We start from the raw sequence: 21,809 nt of genomic DNA on the forward strand, positions 1-21,809 counted from the left end.
GCTAGGAGTTGAGGGAGCAGAGATGGGAAATGCCCCCTCTCGTACAGCTGAGCAGCCCGTGCTGCCCGCACACGGTGGGGAGTGGGGGAGTGGAGGAACTAGATAGGCAGGGGACTGAGGGAACTGACAAGCAGTAGGATTTAAAAAGGATGATGAGGACCCCCATCGTCCCACTATGACAGAATGTGCGTAAGGGATACAGACCCTCAGGCGTCAGAGTGTGACCCAGAACTGACAGGGGCAGGAAGAAACTTCTCCTGGGGACAGGTTATTTCCTTACTGGATTTTTCTTTTCTTTTTTTTTTTTTTTGCACCTTCCTCTGAAGCATCTGGTTCTGGCCACTGTGAGAGACCAGTCACTGCAGTAGGTGGATCACTGCTCCGCTCTTGTGCGGCGATTCCTATGTTTGAACTCTGAGGTATTGGCAGCACATTGGAGGGGCGAAAACATGGGCCCAGATCCATCCCTCAGGGCACACTAGATTGCACTCTGGTTTCCAAGGCTCATATGGGCCCTGCTGCAATGGTGAATAGCTGGTGCCTTGAGACAACTGTGGTGTACAGGAATTGGGTTATATCCCTTTAAACATGGTTATTCGGACTCCAACTATGCCAGTGTGGTTTCACCATATTCTTAAAGGTGTTTAGAGCTCTAAGACACAACAACCCAGATGCTACCCTCCTGCTCCCAGCCTGCTCTTGAGTATCCCCTGTGCTGGGTGTTTCCGTGGGGGGACGGAGCAGGTACAGAGCTGGCTCTGAGGCTCCCACAGACAACCTTCTGTGCCAGGGTATTCCATGAAGGGAGGGAGGGCTTACACCTGCTCTAGAGTGCCTTTGCACCAGCTCAGCCAGTGCAGAGGGGCAGTAGGGCAAGGGTGAAGGTCCCCAGTGATTGATCGTCAATAAAGGAAAGGTGGTGGGGAGGTAAGGCAGAGAGGTGGCATGTGTGGAGAAAGAGGTAGGGAAGATCAGAGGAGAAAGTGGGGCAGGTCACTCCTTTAGCAAGGGATTTAGAGTTAAATTCTGAGCTGGGAAGGTGATGGAGAACAGGGGAGAACACATCCTGGCCCAAGGGAGACATCTGGCTGCATCACTCAGGAACCCTATGCTTTAGAGCCTCAGAAAAGGTGAAATTTGTGAGCTGCTGGGGAGGCGACTGAAGATTTCAGCTCAGAACTGGGAGTGGTGAGTGCTGCCAAAACTCCCTTAGGCCTTTCTGCACTTCCGAGTGAGTGTGACTGTTCCTAGCTGGGGTTGCATAGCTCAATTAAAGCTAACAGAGTGGTTTGCATCCACGCTCATGTGTCTATGGGTTGTCCAATTGCCCTGCAGCTACACTGGGACAACATTCAATTGTTAAGTGCTATGACTTATGGGCATGCATCCCACAGTTCCCTAGGCAGGCAACATAGCTGCCAGGCTCCCCCTCCTCTGAGGCTGCAGGTCAGAGAGGCTGAGGCAGAGGTTGACCTTCCTTCAGGCTGGAGGTGTCTGGAGATGGGGGCATTTGTAGCTTTTGGGGTGGCCATGCTGCATTTCTGGGCTGTACCATCTGGGGGCCATCAGCTCTGTTGAGGTTTCTTACTGAACAGAGTAACAAGGCGTCTCAATTTAACCCAAATGGAGCAACTCCAGGCCCAGCAGGTGGAAAAGGAAACACTGGAAATTTGGCAGGGAGCACTAGCAGGATGTGCTGTAAAGAATGAGGGAGAGGCACAGGCTGAGAGGAAGCTTCAGTCCCAGAAGCACATGGAGAACAGTGCTTTTCAGAGGGCAGCAGATAAGAACAGGTGTCGGGGACATGAGACAAATGCATTCTCAAAGCTGGCTTCTGGATTTCTCTATGGTAAGGCTTTATTCAGAAAGACTTGGCTTGAAAATTGTTACACTGCAGCCAGGGGAGGGTTCCCAGGAACCTGCTGCAGCCCAGGTGCTGAGGTGTCATGATTCCCTCTGTGATACAGTTGACCTGAGATTCTCTATCCCACCCAGGGAACTCAAAGAGCAGATAGGTCCCAGGCCAGCTCCACTCACTGCAGCTTCTCCACGTCTTTCCTGTGCAGGGAGCTGGACAGACACCACACTGGAGTACCCACCAGGGACCAAGTTTCCTTCCTTCATGACTGTGTGGTCCCCTCCGCCAGCTGACAGCTCAGGGAAGGGTTGCTCTGCAAAGGTGGAGGTGACAACACAAGACTCCTGTGGGTGACAACAGGGAATGTTCCCAATGCAGCAGCCCCTGGGCTGGCACCTCCCTGAGGTTCTGTGCTGTCCTGCTGCACCCTCAGCACTTTAGAATACTCCTTCAGCTGCAGGGGTCACAAAAACATTCCCATGTTTGGCCGAGCTTGTCCCCCACAGTCCTCTGGCTGAGTGTTGAATGCAAAGCGCTGGACCTGTTGAGCCTCATTATGAAGCTTTTCAGTCCTGAATCTGGTCCCTGGGTCCTTTAACCACTAATGTTAACCGTGCAGAGATTCCTGGAAAGGCCCTTAAGGCAGGGGCAGGTCAGGCTAAGGGGTGACTGCCTCTCGCAGCTGAGTTTCCCTGGTCCTGGAACTGTATCCCTGCAGGTGGCCAAGCAAGAGTCCAGGTCATCCTCTCCGGCAAAAGGGCCCATGCTCCTGTCCTGTCACTCGCTTCACCGCTTCTTGTCTGCTCGGAGGGTCACAGCTCACAGGTGCAAGTAGTCACAAGTCCCACAAGGTTCAGTCAAGAATGCAATTGGCACATACATACAGGCAATTAGAGGACTTGGTAATAAGTACAGGCGCTGTGGTGCTGCCCTCTCCTGCTGAGATGGTTACCTGCGAGGAATGGCACATCTGCAAAGAGAACACAGCACAAAGACAGGATGGAGGGTTAGAAAGGGGACTGGGAGCTAGCGGCTCTGGGTGCTATTCCCAGCTCTACTCCTGATTCTCTGGGTGATCTTGGGCAAGTCCATTCCTCTCTGTGCCTCAGCTTTCCCACCTGTGAAGTGGGGGTAATGACACTGTCACCTCCCAGTGGGGCAGTGCCGGGGTCAGGGATCAGGAGGGTTTAATGAACGTTTGAAAAGTACTTTGAGATCCACAGAAAAGATGGTAGAGACAGGCCTGGGTCTGTATCAACCCCTGTGTGTTGGGATGTAGCAGTTTCACTCCAGGTGCTGGTGCGCTGTCCCTAAGCCCCACCTGTGCAGCAAGCTGCAGCCAAAGAGCCACTATTGGGAGAAACCTCTGAAAAGAGACACTGCCCTGACCCCTCCTCCTGGATTAACGCCCACTCACAGGTCACAGCCTTTAGGTCGCTGCTTCTCTCGTTTCCTCTTGCCTCGGCCCTTGGGTCTCCTCCTTCAAAAGGAAAGGGGAAAAAGACGAGTCTGAATGGATGGGAGATGAGCCAGGGCTGAGAGTCCGAAACTCCAGAATCCCTGCTAATAGCGCTTACCTTCCTGACTTCAGGGTATCCCGCCGAGGCCTGGAGGAGAAAAAGGAGAGAGTAAAATGATCACACTGCATATATGGCATCTGCAGAGCCCCTAGGTACTGGGGGAGGATGGGGTGCTAGGGAAATAGCATGGACTCCACAGGGTTGGGACCACATTCTAATTGACAGACTGCCTGCTAGAACTCCCACACTTGGGCTCCTCCCTGTTATAATGATAAAACATCCTTTTGCCAATGACATCAATGACTTGTGGCAAATGCACATCCGGAAAGTATTTAATGCAGTGTAGCTTCTCTCAATCCAAGTAGCACCTGGAGATAAGGGGAGGAGCCAGGACACAGCACAGATGAGGAACTAGAGTGAGGGTCAGACACAAAGGCAGACATGGCCAAAAGAGTGGCCACTAGTTTTGGGAGTCCAAACTGACATCCCTTGTGCTTGATTTGCCGAGGTGCTAAGCACCCACAACTTCAGAGGGAGGCAACGGGAGCTGTAGTTGCTCCACACACCTCTCAAAATCAATCCTCAGGTATCTCAATTTGAACCCCTAACACTGAGGCATCGAAAACCAGAGGCCACTTTTGAAAATCTGGGCCTGACTCATTCTTCAGCAGTCAGAGTTTCTCGGCAGGCTGGAAAACGGTGCAGTTCTGAAACAGCCTCTATATGTCCGTGAGAGGCCACTAGATGGTGCTGGAGAGCCACTTAGCAAGGGATCCATGGTGGCCTGCCAACCCCAGGGTTGTGGGAGGGTTTGAGGCCTTCACTGTAAGAGGTGACACAGCCTGGGGTCTCTCCTGCTCTGGGCGATGCCCTGCATGGTGGAGAAGAACGAGCCTGGATGGTCCGTACCTGCACTCGCACTGCCTGTGCTCTGTAAAGGACAGTTCCACGTAGGGCGCCTGCCCTGCTGGTTTCATCTTCAGGAGCTGAAAGGGAACAAAAGTCACTGGCTCTTTGCTGTTCTCCCTTTTATGACTTGCCTTTTTTGCTGAAAGGTCTCATCTTGGACCCTACAGTTACAAACACAGGGAGCCCAACATTGCATGTATCCGTGTGGATGTGCGAGATAGAGAGCGGTTTGTTGTCCCTGTGATGCGTGGTGCCCCCTAGTGGGATAAGGTGAGGTGAACACTGCTGTGAAGTTGCAGCAAAACAAATCCCTATGTCTCTGGTTCTGTTTTTTTCTCCACCCCCTCATCATAACCAGAGGTGTCTCTGGGGACGCTGGGCCACCTACCCATCACCATTTACAGCTAGTGACTGCATTGGCATCCCGAGAGCCCTGTTCCCCTGGGGCATCAGAAACCTGTGGGGCTGGAGAGGTCGAGGACAGTGCTGGGGGCAGGCTGGCAGGAGAACGGGAGAAGCAAAGCAATGTTTTCAGGATCTGCTGAACCCAGGCTGTGGGCACCATACATTCTTTGGGTGGGAAATCTTGGGGTGCATGTGTAACAGGGGAATGGTCCTGCTATTATGGGGGAACTTTCCTGCCTTGTACACTATCCCGGTGGAATTGGCGAGTGAAAGGATCTGAGTCTTCACTCCCACTCCCTTTACCCAGAGGCCTGCTTGACCTTAAGGGCTCCCCTTCCACTCTCCTGTGTGGCAGTCCTTGTAACCCCAACAAGGCTGGGCCCAGGATTCCTGGGGGGCTTGACCCCCAACCTTGTCATGGTCACTTAGGGCAGGGGCTACTGTGTCCCCACTCCGGGGTGCTCTCTCTGCACTGGATGCTTCCCTGACCCACTGATCATTACATACAGTTCAAAGCAAATACAATTTATTAAACAGCAATCAATTTAAAAAAATAAGGAAAAAATGGGAAAGGTTAAAGGAAAACACATAACCCCGCTCTGTGGCACGGGGACATCACAACCAGCGTCTCTGGAATGCAAGGGAAGTTCAATCTGTTCCTCACAAGTCCCAGGCCTCCTTCTCAGGCCCTGGCTGTGCTGCAGGGATGCTGTAGGTCAGACACTTGCTCTAGCGGTGGCCACATGCCCTCAGGCTCTAGGTGGCAGGACCCTTCTTCCCAGCATCGCCCCCGCCCTGTCGGGGTTACGATCCCCCTTCCAGTCCAGCCTACAAGGCCTCTTGGCTGGGGGCGTCTCCCTGCACTGGGCCTGCTGCCCAGGGTCCCCCCTCACTTTCCCCAGCTGCTCAGCGCACCTCCAGGGGCGAGGTATGTATGTGGGGAAAGAGCCTGCCTCGGGGTTCAGTGGAATGTCAGGAATGACTCCTGACTTCTGCTGCTGGCTCTGACACTGATTCACTCACTGTGTCCTGGGGAAGTTAGCTAACCTCTCCATGCCTTAGTTTCCCACCTTTGTGTGATGCCCTGACATTGTTATCTTAGCTACCAGGAGAGGAGCTCAAGTCCCTGCACTGTGAGCTGAGCCCACCTGGCTCTTACCTGCATGGTGACATTGGCCATCTCCACTGGGACACACTGCAGGGTCTCATCTCCGCAGCAGCCGGTGCAGCGTTGCAGGGAGATGCAGGAAGGGCTGAACATGTGCTCCACCTCACTGGGGTACTCGGACACAATATCCACCAGCATCTCCAATGGCCGACAGAAGCTGCGGCCCCAAACCTCCTGGAAGGGCAGGACTGGAAGAGACCCAGAGGTGGGGCGGGGGGCCTCATAAGCTCATGCCCAGAAGATGCCTGCTGGCCTGCTCCCTCAAGCCCTCACTAAACAGTGGAGTTACTGGCTGAGTGAGGGCAGAGTCTGGGAGGTGTATCATGTACCTGGCACAGGCATCAGAGCAAGCCCTGCTGTGTGCCCCAAAAGTTACAGGCAGCTGCCAGCGTTATGACTCTCTCTCCAGGCTAACGGATTTGTTTTCTCCTCTTTGAGCTGTCCCATCTGCTGCTCTCTTCCTGTCTCATCTGTCATGTGCTGCACTGGAGTCAGGCTATTTTTCATCTCCAGACACTGATAAAAATCTCCATTAGATACGGAGAAATGTGGCACCACTCCATAGTTCAGACAACAGCCCCATTTCTTCTAGAAGCCCAATGCTGGCCCCCATCTAAAAATCACCAAGTAACTCTGATCAGCTTTAAAACTAGGGAGTGAGGCCTGTGGTGGTGGTTGACTTTTTCTGGAAAATTTTATGTCATTTGGACAAGGCAGGGGGATGGTGTCCTGATTTGGGACATGCCAAAAAATAGTGTTCATCAAGGAGCTGTCGTACTGGATCGTATAGCAATCCAGCTAGATCACTACCCTGTCTCCACACTGGCCAGTGCCAGATGGATCAGAGCAAGAAAGTCTGTTGGTAGCAGTTATGGGATAGTCGGCCCTCAGAGGAAGTTTCCTTCTAACCCCAAATAGTTACATGTTGGCTCGTGTCTTGAAGCACAAGGGTTTATAGCACCCAAAACCTTGTCAGAGGAGAAGCTGCCTCAGAGCTCAACTTGGAATTTATCAAGCAGCCGCAGTTCCAAAAAAGTAAAAACAAAAACCCTCCTGGGGTCGAATTTAACCTGCAGTTAAGCTTTTTCATCTTTTAAATTTTTTTTTAATTAAACGGTCATAAAAAGTCTAAAGAAAAGTCAAAATGTTTTGCCTGAAAATGTCCAAACAAAACTTTTTGGCTTTTTCTGATTTTTTTAATCTGAAAAATCAGCAAATTTCAACACCAATTGACAAAACATTTTGGTCAAACTGGAGTTGCAGTTTTCTTTAAAAAAAAGTTTCACCCAAAGAATTCTGCTCAGCTCTGATCCCAGGGAGCTGCCCTGTTGGAGCTCAGTGGCTCCGAAGGAGGGCTGGATAAGCCCCTTCTGGAGGGTGCATTAATGTGGGGGTCTTGGGGGATCTAACTTCCAGGGGGTGCAGGGGAGCCATTTTGCCAACACATTTCCCATTTGTACTCCTCCACCTCCCCCTAAGTGGCTGATGATAGTCCCAGACTGACTCCCCATAGGCCATATCCCATCACCTCCCTCTGGAGCCTCCAGTCCCCTCCCCCCGGGCTGTCTCCTCCTCTGGGGTTGGAGGACAGAGGGGATCCCCAAGCTTCTGGGCAGGGAGGAGGGGAGAGAGAATTCCAGAGCCCACAGGGGATCTAATATTCTCACACACAACCAGGATAAGCAGCTGCAAACTCACCTTGCCCTTCTGAGGTGCTGTTTCTGCTGAACCTGTCCCACAGCTAGGGAGAGAAATACGGAGAGGTGAGGCCCAGGCCCTTTAGGAAGAGGCAGCAGGGAGTGAGCACAATGCAGCGAAATCTTGGGGTGTAACCCCCCCCATTCTCACCCATCTGCCTGCAACACCCACCCACCCACAGGGCACTTGGCCCTTCCAGCTCAGATCTGTTGTGGACATTCGGGGCACTTGCTGGTATACATGGAGAAGCAGAAAGGCAACTGAGCTAATAAATAACAATGATAATAAATAGCATAGGATCATAGGCCTAGAGGGGACCTCGAGAGGTCATCTAGTCCAATCTCTTGCACTCATGGCAGGACTAAGTATTATCTAGCATGTTTATAGCGGTTGTAATGCTAGCCTGCACAGCCAGTTCCCTGCACTATCCAGCCTTTCTGTTTTATATTCGGAAGAGTTCCAAAGTACTTTAGACCCACAAGGGATCATTTCACTCACCACTTAATGTGGCCACCTCTGGGCTGTAATATGGCAGCTGTGTAACAGAGCCCAGCAGTGAAGTTAAACAAGTTTACAACTACTGTAGACTGAGTGCAACACAACAGGGACCAACCCTGCCCTGAGTGCCAGAAGAGGAGCTAGGTGGGACATAATTCACTAAACAACAGCTGAGGAGGTTGTGTGAAGGTGAAGACTTTTGTAACTTCAAACTGCAGGAGGTAGAAGACACCCAGGCTGACATCCCTGCTCTTATCCAACATGCCAGGGGATCTAATGACCACACATGGTCAGCACTTCAGTTTACATCTCATCCACAGGACACCTATCACCTCGGCACCTGTCCTGCCACACTGGGGCCTGGGGTCACTTCTGACCCAGAATGGAGCAAAACACCGCAAAGGAGAGAGCTCCCCCTACTGAGTCCCCAGCACCCCTCTGCCTCTTCCCGAGCTAGCTATGAGTCTTTATACCCCAACCATCGGGATGCTGTCAGAGCGCCATCTGATTCCCTCCCGCCAGCTCACAGCATGTTGCCATCTGCCCCTATTGGACACATGCAGGGGCCACGTGTACTTAGCTGTGAAGTGCCATGTGCACCTGGGATGCTGGATAAATCCTAATTCCTCCATGCCATGCCCTGGGTTTCCCTTGGCGGGGCTCTGCCATCCAAATGCTGGCCAAGGCTGCCCCGCTGTGACGGGATCACAGCACAAAGTGGGCTGGCTGCAGCAGGTAGGAGAGTAGTCCCGGTCAGCTGGCAGACGCTCAGCAGAAGCAAAACACAGGGGTGTCAGCAGGGATGGACTTTTCCTCAATAGCAAATGTTTATAAACCAAAATCAAAGTGAATTAATGTCAGCTTAAAAGGGGGGAATACCCCCCCACCATCTCCTGGGATCGGTTTGGCTTCCTGCCACCCCTGGGTACCCAACCAGCTACTTGGGCAGACTTTCCCCGAGAAGCTGTGCAAGGGAGGGGGTCACTGTTAAGATCTCATTCACTGGAACCCAGATGGTGTCCCTGCATTATGTCACACCCCTGTTTCAATGCAGTAATACTCTGCTGCCATGCTGGTCACAGTGCATGCCCATGGGAGGTATGGCCCTTGTAGGGGTTCTGGAGAGGTGATTCTCCCACTTGTCTTTCAGCAGACGGGAAACTCTCTGCTTTTTCTCCCAGGAGCAGGGGGCTCTTCCATGGGATTTGCCAGGTATAGGAGGATTCCTGGGGGTCAGAGTTCACCAAGCTGCCCTGACATGCACCTGCGAGGCTGCTCTCCTGGGGCCTGGGCCTAGAGACAGGTAATGAGCTCAGAATCCTCTCTAGACGCTTTCAGCTAAACGAGCAGTCGTTGGACTGACTGGAAGCTCCAGCCCCACTGCAGCTTCCCTACAATAATGGCACTTTCTCTCTTCTCACAAGATGTTTCCTGGGAGTTAATTTTTCCTGGAAATTAGCTGGAGCCAGCCTTCTCCTCAGAGAGCATCTGAGATACTCATCTTCTCCCCGCATCGTCAGCAAGCCTAGCAGTACCCAAGTCAGCCCCCTGTTCCTCTGCTAAGGGAGGACCCGAGGAACAAGGGGTCACTTGGAACTCAGACACCAGAGAGGGGTAGTGGTGGGGCAACCCAAGAAGAACAGCTTCAAACTGATCCACACGCTGTACCTGGCCTGCAAAAATACACTACAGGAGCGATTCCTCAGTGATGCTCTAGCCCCACAGTGATGCAAGGGGGGTAATGGGGCTTGGGACAATTACGGCAGGATCCCTGAGGTCTCTTCCACTGCCAATGCCCCTCTCAGCTCCCCCAGATCCATTATGTGGGGGACACGCTGGGGGGGTGCTCGAAGCTGGGGGTCCCTCACCTGAGTGTGTGATGCCTGCAGCACAAGAGCCACAAGAAGCTTCAGGAAACTGCTGAGAAGCTGCATCGCTGGTTTTGCCTCCTCAGTTTTGCCCCAGTGAAGAGTCCCGTGTCCCAGCCGAAACAAACATACTGGTCCCTGCGAGAGATTCCAGAGCTGGGGACATGCCGAGATCCCCTGGCTGTGGCACTCCTGGGAGCCCTCACGCTGGCCACAGTCCAGGACCCCAGCGTCCCAAACACAGCACCAACCGTGGATCCGACCGCAGCAGCGTAGCCCTGGGAGAGGCCTGGGAGTGGTCAGTGGCCAGCGGCCAGGGAGCCAGTGTTACAGAGCCCCCGAGGTGGCATGGGATGAGGGGTGCTCAGAGACCAGGGACCTTGACAGCTGAGATGCAAGTCCAAGCTGTCTTAGTCCTGGGACTCTGACACCACCTCTGCCCTGTTCAATCCCGTCACACGGGTTCCCCTCCTGCTCCTGCACTGGCTGCTCTGGGGCCCCTCTGCACCTCCCGCTCCTGTGGGCTGCTCTCGGGCCATGTGAATGCTGCCCTGCCTGCTTTGCAGCTCTGCTTCATGAGCCCAGGGCTCCTCCCAAGTCCCTCCCCAGCTCACACCCTCCCTCCCGCTTTCCCTTCCTCCGAGGCGGCACGGAGCTGCGCCGCATCCTCTGGGCGTGGGAGCCCCCCAGCCTCCGGGTGGCCGCTCCTTGCCTTTCATCATGCGTCAGCGCCGCGTGGCCACGCGCCGGGCTCTGGGCGCCCCCGCAGGTGCGCGCGCCTGCGAGTGCGCCGGTGCCGCTGTGGCTGGGCGCGCGGTCCCTGTGTGCAGACGGGGCGCGCAGGTGGGAGCGGGCACGTGTACAGGTGTGTCCGCGGGAGGGAGCCTGTTCTCTTCCAGCCCTCCGGCCTCCCCCATCACGGCGGCACGCACCGTGCAGTGTGTGAGCGGACACCGGCCTTAGGTCACACAAAGCACATCACGTGGGACCCTTCAGCTATGGCAAATAGGTTGTAGAAAACGATCTGCCCTGGCTCTCCAGTGAGCGAATAGATGGGACCCAGTAGGGCACTTTCATCTCTATGCCCCTCGCTGGTTCATCCTCTCTTTAATCTGCCTGTCCGGCTCTCTCTTTCTCTCCCACGCTCTCCGTCCCTCTTGCTCTTTAATATAATATTGACATTGCAGCTCAAGCTCTCGAAAGCCAGTCTGCACCTTAAAGCTGCTTCCTGGGGTTTATGCCTTTAAATAGGATTTCTCTTTAATTAGTTCTCATTAATAAATATTTATCCTGTGGCGGCGCCTGGAGCCCTCCGTCAGGGCCACATGGTGCAAGGTGCCCTACGCACACAGATGTAGACTTGGTCCCTGCCTTGAAACACTCACACTATAAAGAGTCGCTGTATATTAATCTGTGTGTAATACACTCCAGACTGGAATGTCACAGACCGGGGCTGTGGTATTGGACTCCATGATTTTCATGGTTTTTTTTTTTTAAATCAGAGACGTTTGACACGTGGGTGGGTGGATTTAATGATAACAATTGGTCCTTCTTGACAGCTGCCAAGTTAAACTTGTCATGTATGGGGAGCTCAGAGAAAGCTGGGGGAGGATTCCCAGCCCTGGGCTGCTGAGCTGTTGCAGGGGCCAGAGGCACAGATTCCTGATTGCTCTGATTTTTGAGAGCCAGTTGGAGTTGATGGAGCTCATTTAAAAGGCATCTGTGCAGAACTGCTGCCTTTATGCACTGCATGCACCAGCCCACGTAGCCATAACATACAGAGGCTGTGTCTATGCCGAGGAGCTGACTAGTTTGCTTCAACTAGAAGAAAAATTGGAGTATTCAAATTTCCCAGAGGTGCCTGGATGACTGTGTTAGTCAAGAGCGCATTGTCTGCAGAGACACGTAGAGCTGACGTCCTATGGCCGAAACCTTCTCCATGCCCCAAAACGGTATTCACCCTCCTTCCTGCAGACTTCCTTCCTCTGCATGGCCCAGAAAGGCTATGTCAGTACAAGCTGCTACCACAGTATTTAAAAAAGCTCCAGGCTAGCACCATCCACTGGGTCTTCTGGAGCATCTGGTTCTGGCTACTTATTTTTGTAAATCCCATGGGGCAGGGCTTATGGCTTCTACAGAGTCCTGAACACAGTCAGCACTTAATAAATAACGAGAATCTTGCTCTTCAAGCTAGCTGTAAAAGCCAGCTGTCCCCTTCCCCAAGAGCCTCCTTCCCCCCCACACACACTGTCTTTACATAACACAAATGTATAGAATGGGACAGTGCCGCTGGCTGCAAAATATGAGAAGCCAGACCCATCATGACTATAGTGCAGAGATGGGGGCCGCATGTCATATGATTTGAAAATAGTATTTTCTTGTAAGAACTCTGACATTTACATATCTCTTGGCAGCTCTAGTTTTTCCTTTGGGCTTCCCAGCTTGCCAAGAGCTTTCAGCTGTATCAAAACCAGGTGCCAAACTGGGGTGGGGGGCAAGGGGAGAAAGGGAGTAGCAGTATTCTGCCACATTCTGCCCACAATCATAAACCCCACCTGTCCCAGAGCTATTGAGCCATGTATTCTGCAACTCAGGCAGCTATAACTGCACTGCTGTGCGCACGGTTCACATTTTCAAGGACTTCGTTGCAGACATAACAGCTTCCAAGTGACTTTTGCTTTTTACTCTTTCTTTTTCTTGACAAACAGGAGGAGAAGAAAGCAGCTTGGAAGAGGTGTGTCAATACGCTGCCCCGCTGCGTACCAGCCCAATCCCAGCCCAGGACTGAAACCTGAGACTCATGGACTTCACATTGCTTTTCATATAATCCCACCTATGCTGGCACTTGCAAGGGGGTTTTCGGTGTCATTTTAAATCTAGGTTATCTACCTATGTGATGTGACTGTCCAAGCACTTGTCTACACAGAAACTTGCACTGAAACAAAGGTGTGAATTAAATCCAGTTGAGTTATTTGGATGCAAACTTGCAAAGAGACTGGCCCTAGGGCTCCTCTCACCCTGGCATCATACCGCCAATCCACTCTGAAGCTGCGCTCTTCTTGCCAGCTCAGCTGCCTTGTGAAGAGCAAAGCCCTAGAGAGTTTCAAACTCTAGTCACTGCCAATGTATTGCGAATGTCTTGTTTTGCTTCTGAACACACTGGAGGGTGAAATCTCATGAGTGAGGAAGTGGTGACTGTTGGGCTGAGTCAGGGTTCCAGTTATAAAAGTGTGGGAAATTAACTCCCCAGTTATCAGAAATAACAATCCCTGGCAACATGAGGAGCCAAACTCTGCTCTCAGTGTGTTGGTGTAGAGCAGGGGTTCTCAAACTGGGGGTTGGGACTCCTCAGGCGGTCGCAAGGTGATTACATGGGGGGTCATGAGCTGTCAGCCTCCACCCTAAAACCTGCTTTGCCTCCAGCATTTATAATGGTGTTAAATGTACAAAAAAGTGTTTTTAATTTATAAGGAGGAGGGTCGCACTCAGAGGCTTGCTATGTGAAAGAGGTCACCAGTATAAAAATTTGAGAACCACTGGTGTAAAGGAACAACCAGGACATTTATGTTCTCTCTGTACCCCAGGGTGTCTTGTCAAAGCTGCAGTTATAGTGGGTAGGGCAGATTTGGGCACCTGAAGATAGCAGGATCCACAATGGGGCATTAGGACCAGCCCTGCACAAAATGGATTCCACATCCTGGGGCATTACTGCCAGGGTTCAAACATCTCTTGTCCTCCTAGGAAATAGACTTGGCCCTCCACTGTGGTGACAATAGTGCAGATGAAATCCTTATCCTCCTGAGTCTTTGCACAAGGGAACAAACATGATCCACTTGTGCTCTGAGCAGAGCAAGAGGCCCCTGTGATGAGCTGGAATTCCCCAGCACAGAGCTGCATCTGGCTGTTTTGTGGGCTTATGTTCCCAGGGTGTGTGCAGTAGGCGCTGGAATGCGGCTCCAACAGACGCGCATTCTTGTCAATAACAGATCGGGGCAGAGTCTGCTCCTCTGGTCTGTTCCATCTCAGCCCTTCCTGAGTTTAAGGGACAAGTCTCGAAAAGCACTTCCTAGCCCAAGCGTCCACCTTCACAAGGACATGCAGGAGGCAGTGGTGGGGAATCATTTGTCAGCAGGGCTTACATGTCATCTGAACCCATCTGACATATTGCAGCTGAGCTCATGAACATGACAAACTTTCCCATTTCTGACCTGGCAAATTGGCAGAGGATGAGTGTCACAGCCCTAGTCAAGCTCCCCCTTCTGGACACTCACCAGGCTGCTGCATTTGGGTCCCAACACACTGGGCCCATGCGTTGTAAGTGTTCCTTGGTCTGGGCAGGCTCCAGCCCTGGCTCTTTCTTTGGCATTTCTGGCACACTTCCTGGACACAGCCTGTCTGTTACCCCTTCACGGAAATGGCACCTTGCCATATAGCTGCCCTAGGCCACAGGACCAGTGCTAACCACCTCCAAGACACTCCTGTAGCTTAAGAACACCCTTGCCCAGAGCTCCAACCCTATGGGCGCTCTGGCTTACAGTTCACCCCTGAAGGAATATGTGATAGCTGAGGCCCATAACACACAGGATTTGTAAAGGTTTCTAACACAATCTTCAAAAAGAACAGGAGTACTTGTGGCACCTTGGAGACTAACAGATTTATTAGAGCATAAGTTTTCTTGGGCTACAGCCCACTTCATCGAATGCATAGAATGGAACATATAGTAAGAACATACACATACAGAGAAGGTGGAAGTTGCCATACAAACTGTAAGAGGTTAATTAATATGGCAACTTCCACCTTCTCTGTATGTGTGTGTGTGTATATATATATATATATATATATATATATATATATATAGACACACACACACACACACACACACACACACACACACCTTCTTACTATATGTTCCATTCCATGCATCCAATGAAGTGGGCTGTAGCTCAAGAAAACTTATGCTCTAATAAATTTGTTGGTCTCCAAGGCGTCACAAGTACTCCTGTTCTTTTTGCGGATACAGACTAACACGGCTGCTACTCTGAAACCTAACACAATCTCGTTAGTCAGCACAAGCAGGATACAGACTGAGGTAAAAACAACAACACACCTGCATGCTGTTCCTTGCCTCAGGTTCCTCAACACTCTGGAGTGTTCTCTAGGCTTTGATCAGAGTCCTCTAAGGAGTCCAGGATCCCCCTCCTGCCCATGGCTTCTCCTGCAAATCATGGAGTGTCTCTCTCCTGCAACTAGCTGCCTTCTTCATCAGCTGACCCCAGAGTCTAAAATGACCTCTCTGCTATCAAAGCATGCCAGGCCCTTCATTCTCTCCCCAGCCTCAAACTTCCTTGTCTTTATAAACCCATGCTCCGCACTCCCTGTGATAAACTTGATTGAATCGGTTTTCCAGCTCAGGCGTACCTATTGTTTGATGAGCACACAGTCATTAAGGTTAATGACTTCTTTTGCTTGGGCTGTAGCTTCTCCCAGACAGGGTGAGGGAAAGAGTCAGGGATCTCAACAAACCATGGCTGACTCACCAAGGAATTCAATGCAGCAATTTCATAGAATGAACCAGAATTCATAAGCTGGACATAGACAGATTCCCCAAACCATCACAATGGGAAAGTAAGGAAAAACATTAAAAAGCCAACACAGCCTGGATGGGCAAGTACCCTTGGGCTTTGTGACAATGCAGAACATCATGTTACTCCACACCAGCAGAGCTCAGTTCCCATGACTTGGCCACATACTCCCTAATGCCTCACAGACTGGCTGACACAAAGCTTTGGCAATGGGAAATTGAGCCATCCACCTCTAGGGCAAGAGATGTACACGGCTTAGGAGAAAGACTGGGGCATAAAGGAAAGAGGAACATTTCCCCAGCTGCAGGTACAGAGCAAAATCTGCACAGGGATCAAAGAATGCTATCACAGTGCCTGGGGATATATGCAGCTTGAGAAGGATACAAAAACAATGAGGAGTCTCGTGGCACCTTAGAGACTAACAGATTTATTTGGGTATAAGCTTTCATGGGTAAAAAACCCACTTCTTCAGATGCATGGAGTGAAAATTACAGATGCAGGCATAAATATACTGACACATGAAGAGAAGGGAGTTACCTTACAAGTGGAGAACCAGTGCTGACAGAGCCAATTCAGTCAGGGTGGATGTAGTCCACTCCCAATAATTGATGAGGAGGTGTCAACTCCAGGAGAGGGAAAATTGCTTTTGTAGTAAACCAGCCACTCCCAGTCCCTATTCAAACCCAGATTAATGGTGTTAAATTTGCAAATGAATTGTAGCTCTGCAGTTTCTCTTTGAAATCTGTTTTTGAAGTTTTATTGTTGAAATATGGCTACTTTTTAATATGTTATTGAATGTCCAGGGAGATAAAAGTTTTCTCTACTGCCTTTTGTATGTGACCATTCCTGATGTCTGATTTGTGTCCATTTATTCTTTTACGTAGAGACTGTCCAGTTTGGCTAATGTACATGGCAGAGGGGCATTGCTGGCACATGATTGCATATATCACATTAGTAGATGTGTAGGTGAATGAGCCCCTGATGGTGTGGCTCATGTGATTGGGTCCTCTGATGGTGTCTCTAGAGTAGCTATGGGGACAGTAACAGGGTCCACCTCACCCCTTTTGTTTCATATTGCTCCAGTTTGTGCTGGTGAAATCAAGCTGCATAGTTCACAGAGACAATTCCCTTTCCACTGGCATTCTTCAGGGTTGGGGGCATTCCCTGCAGAGAGGCTCAAAGTACATCAGAATTTCTGCAAAAAGAAGGGAGTCCCTTCATGTCACCTATTTATTATTGTTATGTTGGCAGGTGTTAATGGCAGCCATCAAGCAGATCTTTGATCACTAGACAATCACAGACCTCGTTAAAACCAAAGCTTTATTTAGGCTAAATGGAAGGAGTAATTAAATGCCCCTTTACATAGTGATAGCTTTCAGAGTAACAATAAAAGCCACCACCCAAATCACTGGGCCCCATGGCAAGGCTTGAGCAAGAACTAGCCTTGGGAGAATAAGAGGGGTTTCCTGAGGCTGATTGCAAATGCAAACGTTAGGGGAATGATTGGTTACAGCTGTGTGAGAGAGCAACAGAAAACAGCAACAAAACTGTGAGCTTGGCCTTGGGAGGAAAGGGACAGAGCTTCTTTGGAGCACAGTACTCATTGGAAAGGCAGATTTGGATTTCTGAGCAGGGAAACTACCTGCTGTTGATTGTTTCCACTGTGTTCAGGGAAGCAAGATTTTGTGTAGTCTTTGCAAATAAACAGGATTGCACCAGAGAAATAACTGACTTAGCATCAATTTTTCTTCCTAACAAAAACAACCCAGCAAGGCCCCAAATACCAGCTAACCACTCGGACCAAAGGGGTAACATAATTTATCAAGAGCCAGTAGTGTTCTTGGCCTTGCATCTACAAAGAGACATGCTCCATAACCCAAAGAATTTACAGTCTAATATGGACACTGACAACATGGTATATAGAGTAGCTAAGACACCAGGGGATAGTGCAAGCATGTAGCAGCAGTGATGTTTACAAGAGCTAGGTGCTGGACAGCTTTTTGGAAGCAGCATGACTTTACGTTTAATCGTTATATGGTGCTAAGTACAAGGGAAGCAGCTCCCATCCAATTTCCTTCTTTAGCCAATAACAGGTGTGGAATTAGGTGCACAGGCAGAGCTGTGTGGGGAGTCCAGGGCTGGAATAGCAGGCGGTGCTGCAGGCCAGGAGTGAGGTGCATGGACAGAGCTGTGTGGGGAGTCCAGGGCTGGATTATCAGGGGTGCTGCTGCACAGGAGTGAGGTGCATTGTAGCAGGGCCCTTGTGCGCTCTGTCTCTGTGTTTCATAAGGACTGAAACTATTCAGTACAGTGTGGAGGGCAAGTGCCCTCCAGGCAGCGATATCGCCAGCCCCTGCAATACCACGGAACGTGTTACTTAGAACATTCCTTAGCCCCTTGCTGCAAATTCCTGTGGCGTCAAAGCTCCCTCCCAGGCCAGGTGCGGAGGATGGGGGGAGACTGGGGAAGGTCTGTTTGCTAAAGAGGAGGCTGACAATTGGGGGAAGTGGGCTGTGTTGTGCATCCCCCCTCCCATTGTGAGCACAGGCTGCTGTTATTGCTGTCAGCAACCGCAGGAAGTGGCTGGCGGTTAGTCACCCCTGGCTGCACGTGGCCGGAATGCTGCTGTTTATTTTTGTTCCTGGGCGTGGATTAGGCCTGCCCTGGGGAGCGATAGCCTCACTGTAGGGATGGCCAAAGGGGGAGAAAAAGAACTGCAGGCAGCTTAATGCTGGCCCACCCAGCCGATAGCAGCTGGGCCTGGCCTCTGAGCAGCCCCCTGCCTCCCCCCATACAAATTGCCCATCTGACAGGGAGAGCAGGGTGTGACGCAGTGGTGGCTCTGACACAGTCCTAGGAGAAGGGAAGTCTTCTTAGGGGAACCTGACACATGGGCCCTGGGAGATGGCAGTGTCAAGGCTGCCCTGTGGATTGTTTGAGCCCCGAGTCCTGGGCAATGGAAAGCGCCTAGTGATGTGTCTGAGGCCCAGGGAAGGGGAGCAGCAAAGAATCCCTCTTTGCAGGCTTAAGCCCCAAATGAGCATTTGCCTTATTGCTGCTGCTCCTTTCTTCTCGTTCCCATCCCAGAACGAGAGCCAGCTTTCTCCTTCCTCCCGTCTATCCTTCCCACTCTCTCTTCCCTCACTGTGTTGTGTTCCCCTTCCCCAGCACTGGGTTTGGTGGCAGCTGTGAAAGTGCTAAGTTGACGGAGGTTCTAGCCTTGGCTCTGGAGATTTATTCCCCCCGCATTCTCTTCTGCAATGAGTCCCCAGGCGCTGGCCCTCTTACCAAGAGAGCTTAGGCTCCCTGTCTCATGAGCTTCACCCTCAAGGTTGAGAATGTCATTGTCCATAGCTGCCAGGGAAGGCTGTTGCCATGGAGAGAGGCTCTTGATGAGATACCTAAGCCCAAAGCCAGGTGGGCCCCTGATGATGGACACTGAGACTTTGAGCTTGGCCCCGTCTACTGTGCAGAGTGAGTGGGCATGAGGGGGGTGCGATCCCTGCAGTTGGTGCTGGTGAAGAGGCAGCTGCTGCAGTCTGTGTTTTCAATACCAGTATGCGCAGGGCTAGGCTTTCAGCAGCATTTCTGGGCCAGAGACAGGTGGCAGGAGGAGTTGAACTACCCTGAGAGGCCAAAGCTGTGGGTGGATGTTTGTTCTATTTTGTCAAGAAACAGGAAGAATATACTGAGCCACGATAGCTCCCAGCCCAGCCATGGTACAGGCAGTACCAGGTAACCGAGGGAGCACAAACACAGAGCTGCCAGTGCATCTGCTGCCTTCAACATGCCCTGCCAGCCAAGGACAGCACATATGGTTCCTAAGCACACCCCACATTGCCCCTCCTGCCTGGATAATCATGAGCTTTAGTTACTAAGGCAGATGTTCTCAAGAGTGAAAATCCCAGGGGCAGGTGTGGCCACGGAGGAAGGCACTGACAGAACTGCACAGGGGCACCCAAGCAGATGAGGGTGTGCACAGGTGCGGCTTGGGCCAGCGGGTGCAAGTCAGGAGGAACCCATCTTTGCTGGGCATGTTGCTCCGGTCCCAAAGAAACAGCAGGCTCTTTGCAACACCCTGTGTGAGGCAGCTTCTTCTTTCCTGGGCCTCGCCCCAGGCTCTGGAGGGGAATGGAGCCGAGAAACAAGAGGCCCCCTGGGAATGTCACTCAAACAGCTGCAGAGCGCTGTGTTTGGACAAAAACAAACAACAGGCTTCAGACACCAGCCAGCGGAGCAGGGCTGTAACCATAACAAGCGCAGGGTGAGAGGGGCCTGGAAAGGCCGTGTTTGTGCTGCCCTCTGCCACTGTTTGGCCAGCACAGGCAGAGCTGAGAACTTCCAAGGCATGTATAGGAGGGCAGCTGTTGCGCTGACCACTGAAGAGCAAGCGGTAGATACCATCTGCAAGTGACACCACACTGTGAGCTGAGCCGATCCCCTCCCATGAGAATGGGGCTGGGCTGCTAAGGGGAGGTGCGCCCAACACCTGAGCAGATCCTCTAGTCCAGTGGCTCTCAACCTTTCCAGGCTACTGTATCCCTTTCAGGAGTCTGAGTTGTCTTGCATACTCCAAGTTTCACCTCACTTAAAAACTACTTGCTTACAAAATCAGACATAAACATACAAAAGTGTCACACAGCACACTAGTACTGAAAAAGTGCTGACTTTCTCATTTTTACCATATACTTATAAAATCAATCAATTAGAATATAAACATTGTACTGACTTTTCGGTGTATAGTACATAGAGCAGTATAAACAAGTCACTGTCTGTATGAAATTTTAGTTTGTATTGACTTCGCTAGTGCTTTTTATGTAGCCTTTTGTAAAACTAGGCAAATATTTAGATGAGCTGATGTACCCCCTGGAAGACCATTGAGTTCACCGAAGGGTACATGTACCCCGGTCAAGAACCACTGCTGCAGTCCCCTTTCTTCAGGGACATGGCTATTATGCTCCCTACCTGAGTTAGGGGTGAGCAGGGGGCAATTATCCAAGAGGTGGAGGCAATTATCCATCAATCTGCCCCGCCTGTCGCCCCCTCCCACAATCTGTCCTTCCTGATGCTGGGCACTCATTCTCCACTGCCAAACTCAGGCACCATCCACACCCAACTTAGTGTCTCTGGCTGCTTATCATGTGGATGCAGCACTCTTGGCTTTAGCTGTCATAATATTGACCCAGAATGAAATAATAGGGAAGGCGGGATCCTGCCTTGCTCTGGAGTGAAAACATAGGAGGATCAGGGGAGCAGCAGGCTCCTACATTGTGCAGATAGGGGCAGGAGGCTGAGCTGCTTCCAAACACTACACCCTGTTGCCACACCAGCTGATAAGAGGGCACTTCTGAACGACACAGGCAGGGTTTACCCAGATTCATCTTAGTGAGGACGAACATCTGTACCCCAAAGGCTTCATCCTAAAGAACTTTACAGGATGTGCAGACAGGGATTGCTAACCCCCACCCTGGGAGTGCAACATGCCAGCTGATGAATGGTCCACACCACCACCACCTAACACAGGAAGTGAAGGGCAATCCAGTATCCAAAAGAAATGACAGGGGGCATTTAAGGAGAGTGTGTGGAGCTGGAATCTGACCAGGATGCAGGTCAGGCTATTAGGCAAAAAGTCACTGACTCTTTAGTGACCACAAAGTGCCTGAGCCTTGGTTTTATGTCCCATCCAAAAGTCAGTACCTCCTCTATCACCATGCTGGTGCCCTGATTCACTACCTACTCAGAGGGGCCACTCCCCACAGCACTTCATGAGCATCCAGGGTTTTACAGGAGGTAGGATCTCCCATGCAAGTACCAACAAGCCCAACACCATTTAACTTATGAGCTCTGATAATCGCGGCTGTAGGCCAGAACTGTGCTGATATGAGTACCTGGTGTCTTCTGACTTTGTCGTGCATGATGCTCTCTTTCTCTCACCCCTCTATCAGGCTTGCCTGCATGATGTTCGGTCACTTGCTCTGGTTTCATCATCTCTTCCTGTCCTGGCTGGCCCTCAGCCTCCTTCCTGATGTTCTGTACACTGGTGCTGCTGTTCGAGCTGAGATTATGGTTCATCAACCATTTTTCAGGCCACGTGATAGGTATGTAGTGAAGCTGAACTGAATTCATTTTGCCCAGGGAGAAATTGTATCACATGTTTTTCTACATCCAGAGACAATGATTCAGTCCTGCTGCCTTCCCTTTGTCCACTTGCTTTGGGTGATGGAAAAGCAACCAACATCTCTGGAGAGAATCCTCTACAAACCCCACTTGTTTATGGTGCTCATGGTTCCATTGTCCTCTATA

The 21,809-nt window shown here is 51.2% G+C and overlaps 1 protein-coding gene across 1 annotated transcript; it reads right to left on the bottom strand.

Annotated features, from left to right (window-relative positions):
- Positions 1–1,841: 1,841 nt before the first annotated feature.
- On the bottom strand, positions 1,842–10,516 carry PGF (placental growth factor). Its single transcript, XM_084629824.1, has 7 exons — positions 9,925–10,516; positions 7,559–7,601; positions 5,852–6,048; positions 4,288–4,364; positions 3,436–3,465; positions 3,276–3,338; positions 1,842–2,828 (listed from the first exon to the last, which is right to left on the bottom strand). Exons 1-7 carry the CDS (start codon positions 9,988–9,990, stop codon positions 2,807–2,809), a joined length of 498 nt encoding a protein of 165 aa, XP_084485950.1. The 5' UTR covers positions 9,991–10,516; the 3' UTR covers positions 1,842–2,806.
- Positions 10,517–21,809: the final 11,293 nt, after the last annotated feature.

Source organism: Lepidochelys olivacea (genome assembly GCF_965140295.1).
Source record: "Lepidochelys olivacea isolate rLepOli2 genome assembly, chromosome: 6".
Lineage (NCBI taxonomy): Eukaryota > Metazoa > Chordata > Testudines > Cheloniidae > Lepidochelys > Lepidochelys olivacea.